Source organism: Megalops cyprinoides, chromosome 6, assembly GCF_013368585.1.
Source record: "Megalops cyprinoides isolate fMegCyp1 chromosome 6, fMegCyp1.pri, whole genome shotgun sequence".
Taxonomy (NCBI): Eukaryota; Metazoa; Chordata; class Actinopteri; order Elopiformes; family Megalopidae; genus Megalops; species Megalops cyprinoides.
In genome coordinates, this window is record NC_050588.1 from 2,145,001 (window position 1) to 2,154,379 (window position 9,379).

At 47.6% G+C, this 9,379-nt stretch overlaps 1 protein-coding gene across 1 annotated transcript in view; it reads right to left on the reverse strand.

Annotated features, from left to right (window-relative positions):
- The window catches only part of LOC118779031 (retinoic acid receptor gamma-A-like), a 27,390-nt gene extending 22,026 nt beyond the window's left edge, over positions 1–5,364 (reverse strand). Inside the window, exon 1 of the mRNA XM_036530853.1 lies at positions 4,309–5,364. Within this exon, the coding sequence (XP_036386746.1) occupies positions 4,309–4,453 (145 nt within the window). The 5' untranslated portion in view covers positions 4,454–5,364. The remainder of the gene's footprint in view (positions 1–4,308) is intronic.
- Positions 5,365–9,379: the final 4,015 nt, after the last annotated feature.

Here is a 9,379-nt window from a genome sequence, read left to right on the forward strand (position 1 = left end):
CTCTCATGATATTTTATGATAGTGAAAATACATAAATGAGGTCTCTCCCTGTCCCTTTCCGTCCCCAGTAAAGCAGCAGTCCCCTACTGACCAGGTGCAGTGCCCACCCCCCCCGTGAAAGCTGTGGTTACCAAAGTGGGGGGTGACATGGCAGGCATCTGAGGCAGCAGAGGGGATGGGATCGGAGGGGCTTCTGAGGAGCAGGGTGATCTTATGTACAGGTCTCTCAGCCAGGGGACCCAGGCTATAAAACAGTTTAACAGCACAGGGCAGAATTCCAACAGCAGGCTGTGAAATCTCTTCAGCCACCATGGGCCTAGTGTCCCTCACACCACGTATCTCTGCTTATCTCTCTCTTGCTCTGTCTTTCCCTTCTTTCTTTTTTTTCTTTTCTCCTCTCTCAAAAAGGGAGGTAAGGGAAGTAGTCTATGTGTAATATATGTGCTCTAGCTCTATAGAGTAAGGTTTTTATAGAGTAAGGTTTCACTTTTATTATTTTTGGTTTGAATGTTCTAGTTCCTTAGAACTTGAATCATCTCTGCTTCCTTTTTTGAGGTAATTTGATAATGACAATTTTATCTCTCTCTCTTTCTCCCTGTTTTCTCTCTGTCTGCTTCATGTATACAGAGAGGCTTCTTACATGTACATGTCACATAAGTACTCTTCCCACAAGTACGTGTCACTTAGGTACTCCACGATGTCAAGTACTCTACAATGTCCAACCACACAACAGTACAGGTAGGGGGCAGTTTGGTCACCTGCCTCTTTTCTCCTTCAGGTCAAATCCCCCCGGTTCTGCCAAGGCCTGTGGGAGCCTCCCCCACCAGCTCAGCCATTTGGGGGCATGCACAGCGAACGGTTTCCATTATGGGATGATGAAACGCACTTTTTCCACATTGCGGGAGGAGATACAGGGAAAAATGGTGCATATGTGCCAGAGAATACATTACCACGCTGTGCTGTCTGGCACACCAGCCCAAACTCCCAGCCAAAAAAGCTGCTCGGCCCTGGAGCCAAAATGCAGCTTCGCTCCGTCTCTGCCATCCCCCCAATCCCATGCTCCTTTCCTCAGCCCCGTCCCCAGAGGCACTCTGATCTCTTAATTGGGCCTTTTGTAATTATAATGAAACAATTAAAGACTTCCATTAAGGCCAGCTAATGATGTTGCTGGCTTGCAACACCCTCATCCTTATGCCTGCTTGCTTTTGGCTTTGGGTGATTGTCCCCTACAGATGTCACAAAAGGAGTGGTAATGATGCAGGGGGGGTGGGTCACCATCATCAATCACACCTACCTTCAAGCTACCGCCTCTGTCTTCATCAGGGGGATTAGATCCATACCAACAGAAGACATGCAGAAACAGACTTGATAGATTTCACTCAGAGAGAGGCAGAAACAACTGTTTCATTCCCATTCAATCTTCTAAGGTGAAACAACCACTCCTAACACAGACTTCACTCCCATTTAATCCACTAAGGGGCACATTAAACCAACAAGGTGACCCATCTCTAATCAAGAGTGTAATCCATTGGAAACAGTCTTGGGGTGACCTTTTGGTTGCTATTTTCTGCCCCTAAATTAAGTCCTTCTGCATGCAGTGGTTATTAAGAGGACAACATCACTGTCAAACACCCTGCTATACCATGTTCACAAGCAAGTGTTTTTCTCTTGTGGTTAGAATGTAGTCCCTGCTATACTGTCAGTGACTGTTAGGCTCCTTTTCCTTAACAGCCCTTTGAGGGCTTCCCTGTGAATGAGCCGACCAGACCGCCGCACGCCCCGACCCTGGTAATGGCCAGCCCTCAGCCTTGCTGTGACCTCTGACACCGGGACCAAGAGAAGCAAAAGTCTTGAACTGCAGGGCAAAAAAAAACCAGGACAGCTGACCGCACACTTCAGCTTCTGGGACCTACATCAGTGGCCACCATGACAGAAAGCAGGCTGCGTCTGCCACCTCACAGCATTTACAACAAGCTCACTGTAGGACTCACGGCTCAACACTGCGCAAACACTCCATGTCCTTTCTGGACATCACTCTCACTCACATCAGAGGCTGAAGACTAACAGAAAAAAGACAAAAGCCCATAAAAAAACATACACTGACCCAACAAAACCAGTAGAAAGAAAATTGCAGTCTCAAAAAATAAGTAAAACCAACAAGGGCAAAAAAACAAAGCGAGTAAAGGTACATGTATTTTTCAAAAAAAGAATTTCCCTTACAAAGCATTTATTGAGACACGCTTATTTTTGATCATACCTCTGCAGAATACCACACAATGACACTTTCCTCTCTAAGCGGCGAGGAGAGACTCACAGACGACTCCCACTGCAAATTTTGCCAGACTCATACATCAACTCACCTGTCCCACTGAAAGGGACAACCAAACAAAGGCGAGCTGATGTGTGCAAAGCCGCAACTTTTCGCGTGTGACTGAGCTCTGCTGTTTACAAAAGTTATTGGGCTGCGCTGAGTGAAACAGGACACCACAGAGTGCGTCGAGTCACACCCCCCCAGGCTGGCAGCACTGCTTTCAATCGCCCCTCTCCAGTCCCCAGGAACTTCAGATCATCTTGCAGAAAGCACTCTCAAATGAAAAGTATGCAGTAGGCCGGTTATCTTTACTTTATTCAGTGAATTATTCACTTTATTCACTAAATAAAGTGCCCTCTTCTTGTTACTACCAGGAATTGAGGTTAGCGAGTGATCCACACATTACCCCCCCCCCCCCCCCCCCCCACAGCCCCCACCAGACTCACCCTCTCTGTCCTGACAGGATATCTGTCTTCATTAAAGCAAACACTGTGAGTCTGACAGCCACTGAAATGCTGGTGTCTTCACGATTAATGAAGATATATGGCCCTTCCAGCGAGGCAAACAGAGGCAGAGCAGCAGAAGGTGGAGCGTGGAAAACAACACAGCCAGTTTTGGTCTGCGAAGCTTACGGGCGGGAGAGAGCAGAGTTTCTGTGTTTGTTTGCGCAACAGCTCATTCACAGCAAAGGTTTTTACTGCCACGGAGCTCTGGCCTCCTTTCACACACACAAACACACACACGCACGCGCACACACACACACACACACACATACACAAACACATATCTGCACACACACAAATGCACTTAAATGTATGATACATACACACACATACACAAACATAAATTATACACACATAAAATATGCTCCTACATACACACCCATATACACACACCCAAACATAAAATATTATACATACACACTCACACACATACACAAACATATATAAATAAAATATGCTCTTATAGATATGATACATACACACACATACACAACAATATATTGTACATACACACCCACACACAAGCACACACACAGTCCCAAGACAAGGACAGGGAAGGCCCCCTAGAAGATTTTGGAAAGGAAGCTGAGTCTGGCCCATCCTGGGACAGTGCTTTTGGCGTGTACAGAGGGAGGGAGGGAGGGAGAGGGAGAAGGAAAGAGGGGGGAGAGAGACCTGGCGAGGCCCTCTGGCATCCTCAGAGCTTCTACTGTTACCAAGTACAGCCTGCACTTTCCCCTTTATTTATTTATTTCTTTTTTGCTTTTTTTGTTCCTAAGGAATTTGAGTCCATGTGGCAGACTACAGGAAAAAAACAGCCACACTTCTCTCCCTTTTGTGAGCTGAAGGAAGGCATTTCTATCGCTTGCATAGAGGTTATGTAAGCATTAACGTTTATTTTAGCTTACAGTACGTGTCGAAAATGAGGAAGCGCTCGTGATCACCCAAATCAATGAGAGGGGACCGACAGCAGGGCTCCTCATTCCACGAGCCACAGTTGTCATCTGCGATTTAGAAAGGAACAAAGACAAACCTCCCCGTTCAGCTGAAAGTGATTTGAGTCTCACGTCTTTCTCTCCTCTCTCTCTCTCTCCCTCTCTGTCACCATAGTAATTCCTGTTATCTTTTTCCTGATTTCTCTACTTCAAACCCGGTGTCTTGCCTGTACCTGTCTCCGTGCCTCAGCTACAATCACTTAGAGGCGATGAGGAGAGGCAGGAGAGCATCCACATGCACACACACACACAAACACAAACATGTGCGCACACACACACGCATACACACACACAGAGTGCACAAACAAACAAAGTGCCGCATGAGAATGCCAAGCGGAATGGAATGGAATCTGGGCCCTTCCTGCGGAGAGCGCTGCGATAGCAACAGCACCCCCCCCTTGGAGCCCAATAAGCGAAACGAGAAGTAGCGTGCTGACCGAGGACGCTGCACGGTGGCGGCGGCAGGATGGGGAGAGAGGGGGGAGGGACTGTCACTCACACTGAATGCTGGCCGTGCCTGTCCAGGCGAAGGGGTCCAGGCCGGGGAAGAAGGGACCCGCTTTCCGCAGCATGCAGGCGCCCCGGCCGGTGACATCATAGAGTTGGCGCGGGCCCATCCCCAGAGCCTCCACGCAATCAAACATGGTCCTCTTCTCGCACCCCCCCTCCCCTCCCCAAAAAAAAAATCAAAACAACAAGCTACGCCTTCCCCTCCCTCCTCTTCTCTTCCCCTGGCTGCCGCACTGTAGTGAGTCTCGGCGACAAACGCAAAAAAAAAAGGAAACAGAGAAAAGCATGAAAAAGAGGGTCCAAGAACACCCAGCCTGCCGAGCAATTCCCACCCTGGCTGTGCGTGCTACCTCCCCCCCTCTCTCCTCACTTTTCCCCCCTCGCCACCCTGTGTTCCCAGACCCCTATTTTCTCTCTCGTGGAATGGCAAGTGCACACCCCCCCCCCAAAACTCCTCGGATCCTGACTGGCTCTGGTCCTCTCTCCCCCCTGCCCTTGGGCAAACTCGCTCCCTGTCTGCTGTAAAAGACCTAAATAACCGCCCTGCACACACAGCTTGCCTCCTCCCCTCACTCTGCGGAGTGAACCAACTGCCCGGGGGGGTGGGGGAGTGTGAGAGAGAGAGGGAGAGAGAGAGGGAGGGAGGGAACCGGGGCTTGTGGGCGGGACTGTTCTGGTCACAGGACAAACTTTACTTTCTGCTGTTCCTACCTTCTTCTTGACTGTTGCTTTGTGTTTCAGATTTAACAGATGACAACAAACACGTCGCCTCCCCACGGCAACCTCTCTCTCTGTCGGGTGCACCCACCACCCTCCACCCCCCATCCCCAAGCTCCACCTCAGAAAATAGGTGCCTTATTCTGAATGCAGGGCAGACCCAAATACCAAATCAGACCCAAATACCACACAAGCGGGTCCCAAAATATGGACCAAGAATTTGCAGGTTCCAGACATGACGCAAGAGGATCCCAGAAGATAACTAAAAATTGAAACTACCACATGCACCAGCAATATAAATAAAACAACTATAATTACCTCCCTGCACACAAATGGTAAGTATTTGCTTTCCTTTTGTGCCTGATGCACACTTCATGTTGTTAAATGCAGCTTTATTTGCATTTATATTAGATTCCAGAACTGTCTGACTGAAGAGTTTTGGGTCTGATCATCCTGTGCGCCTTTTTGCTCATATATCAATTATTCTGCATGAGGGCTGAGAGTATGACCATTATTCTGAGGGGGAAAGGGTGAAAAGACAAGATTTAGAGGCACAGTGTAGCTTTAGTCGGGAAAATGACAGCTCAAGGATAGATGGCACTGTCCCTTCCCACAGGGTTTCATCAGGGAAGTCTGACAGAAACCGGCTGGTTCATGTTTCCATAGACCAAAACTGGATTTCAGCCTGATATATAGTCAATCTAATCAACTGAAAAAATAAATCATCACCATCCCTTATGATGGTGAATATGCATATAAAAATATACTCAGTTGCTTACTCACTCAGGCACACATACTCACACACACACACACACACATACACACATAAAATAAAAATACACTAAATCACTTTTTCACACACTCACACACGGAATCATAGAGATTCAGTTAATTTCTTCATCACTTACTTACACACTCACACATGCAGGCACACGCAAGCAGAAACTCACTCCCTACTCAGCATCCTTCACTACACACACTTACAATCCTTACAGTGGAGCTGAGTTAATAGCTTGTCCCCTGTTTTTGGATCTGGGGAAAACTTATAAATACTAGAATTTGAGTTATGGTTATGTTTGCTAGAATGGATGTTTGCAGTAGCAGTACTACTTTACTGTTACAAAAACTACACAAAGAGGTTTTGATAAAACATTTCTAAATACCTGAATTTAAGAAAATGGGGGAAAAGGCACTAACTTGAGGCAGCTTAAACAGTCAGTGAGAGGGAATTCCACAGAGGAAAATGAGTAAATATGATACAAACACAGATTCTCTGCTCTGACAGGGTAGATGGTTTGCTAAAACAACCTAACCCCCCCCCCCCCACCCCCCACCAGCTGGGTGCACTTGGTACAGCTCAGCCGTCTCTGAAAAAATATCCTGTCATTTCCTGTCAATCTGTGCTGCTAGCTGGGCTCACACAAACACAGGCGCACACATGCGCACACACACACACACACACACACACACACACGTGCATGTGTACACACACACACGCATACACACATGCACACACGCACACATGCAGACACACACCTAGCACCTGCAATCTCTCACACTCTCACATACTCTCTCTCCCCTTTCATTTGTCTCCACTCTCTTTTCATCTTTCTTCTTCTCCCTCAGCTTCTCTCTCTCTTACTCTCTCTCTGTCTTTCTTTGTGTTTGTGATAAAGAATGTCACATTATATTCAATGTTTATTATTGATCTTAGTGGCATGAATAAAAGGCAGAGCTGAGCTCCTGCCACCACACTCATTACTGACAGCCTGATCATTTTCAGTCCCTGCTCTCACCTCCAACCCCCTTCACTGAGGTCTTTGGTAAGCCCCTAAAAAGACCTTAATTGGCTTGAGTTGATTAGCAAGAGACACTGTTACGCTTCAGGAGGGAGCCACACTAGCTGGGAGCTGGAGGGGGTGGGGGGGGGGGGTGTGTGGATGGAATTTCTTTGTTGGTACTGAGTGCTATGACAGCACTTACGTAATCTCATTGTTTTGCCAACAGGAGTTATGGGTAATGTTATTCTAAGTGAGAAAGGTGGCACTTCCTTTGAGTTCTACGTTTCCTCCCTCCTGTTCTCTCTCGTTCTGTGCCCAGTTCTCGGCTCTCCATGCTTGTGTTCCTTCTCTGTCCCTCTCTCTTTCTCCTTCTGTCTCTGTTATTCACTCACTCACACATGCACCCGCATACACACATGCACACACGCACACACACTCTCTTTTTCTCATTTGCTCCACCCCCCCCCCCCCCCCCCCCCGATTCTTAACTCAATAATACTTTTATTGGAATGGCCTCCAGATCAAATTGTTATTGCCCAAACTAGTACATACTGTACCATTTTCTTTTCCCTCCCTCTCTCCCTCTCTCCTCCTGTCCTCTCTGCTTTCCTTTTCTCTCCCTCTCTGCCGTGTACTGTTGTCTTTTAAGATGCCCGGTCCAGGATCTTGTTAACTCTTCAGTATCCTCGAGCGTCACTTTTTGAGGGCCCCATTCAAACCCGTCGGAGGTGCGCGCATGGTTTGGGGGACATACTCCTGGGCTCCACCTGCCTGTTTTGCTGTGTCCCTAAATTCTGGTCTTCCTGCACATCTGGTCTCTTTGTCTCATAATTCAATTCCAGTGCATGGAACTCCTTTTATTGGCTCTCCCTGTTACATTAAACCAGGCCACTAACGCCAAGAAACTCAGTCCAGCGAGCTCGGTCATTTAATACACACATTGTACATACTGTTGACCCCACCCCCTCCTCCCTTTCCTTCCCTGCTCAAGAAGGCTGAACTCTGGAAGGAACCCCCTTAGGGCCATCACCCCCCAACCCCCCCCCCAAAACTTATCCTCCCCTTCCCTCCCTCTCTTTTGAGCTTTCTTTTCCTCTCCATGGCTTGTTCTCTCTTTTTTCTGCTCGCTTCTCATTTTGAATTTTTTTTCACACATTTTTTTAATGTGTGAATCCATTCTTACTCTCTCCCTGTTCCCTTTAATGACTGTGTGCAAATATAAATAATGGTATTGTGGTTATGAATTTGCATTTGTGGGCAATGACACAGTTCTGTAGCCTTTCCTGTCTGGTAGTACTTTCACCTGTCCATGAGCTTTCCCAAACTGACCATTCTTCATTGGTGGAAGATAACCGCAGCTTTCTACTTAGGAAATGGATTTTGTCTGCTAATTGTAAGAAAGGCTTAAACAGAGTGACATGGTGATAGTTGATTAATGGTAAAAGCAGTGATACGTATTGTTAGAAAAAGCTCTCTTATCTCTCTTTCATTCTCCTCCTCTTACTCTCACTATCCCTGTCTCCCCAGCTGTTCTCTCTTTCTCTTGTTTTTTCTCTTTTTCCCACCATGCCTCCTCTTTCTTTTCCCCCTCACTCTTTCTCTTTCTCTCTCTCTCCCTCTCTCTCTGTCATGCTGTGGAGCTGCACAATGTCAGCCCTCTGTCGTTCTCTCCACACCTTGAGACAATTAAAGCCCATCCCCCCCACTCCCACCAACCCAGGGCTGAGGAATCAAGAGAGAGAGGGGTGGAGGAAGAATGCAGACAGGAAAAGGGAGGCCCAATCTTTCTCTCTCTATCTGTATATGCGGGACTATATGCAGCTCTGAAGGGTCTAGGGGTATTCACAGGCCAGCTCCTCAGGGAGCACCCTCCAAACCTGAGTTTAGCTACTGCCAGCACTGCTGTCACTGCTACGAGCAGATAACAAAAAACACACAACGCTTACCTCACTCTCTTCACAGCTACAAAAGAGACGAGCAGTGCATGTTCTCTGCATATCTCAGCACAGGTTGTTTCACTGTGTCTGGGGTTTAACTGTCTGCAGTTAGACTGTGTATGCAGTTTCTCTGTGTTTGTGGTTTAACTGTGTCTGTGATTTATCTGTTTTTGCAGTTTCACTCTGTCTGAGGTTTAACTATGTTTGCGGTTTCACTCTGTCTGAGGTTTAACTGTCTGTGCAGTTTCACTGTGTCTGTGATTTCAGCGTGTGTGCAGTTTCACTGTGTGTAGCTTCACTGTAACTATGGCTTCACTACGTTCTCTGTGCTTTGGGCCTCACCACTGAGCCTATGCAGGAATGCGGAGCCCTTCTTTCTCCTGAAAGCAGGCACACGGACGTGCCGAAACAGATTTGCCGTGATGACAGAGACACGGAACACTTTGCTGCCTCTCCCCGCACCTCCAGGCTCAGGTTACCAAGCAATGAGCCCCCACCCCCCAGTACCCCCTGCCCCTCCCCTCTGACCAGGACAGGCCTGGTGAGCTCACTCAGAAACAACACTGCTGCCACCTGGGGAGGGGACAGCAAGAGACCGGGTGTCAAAGGAGAAACAACCCCCAAC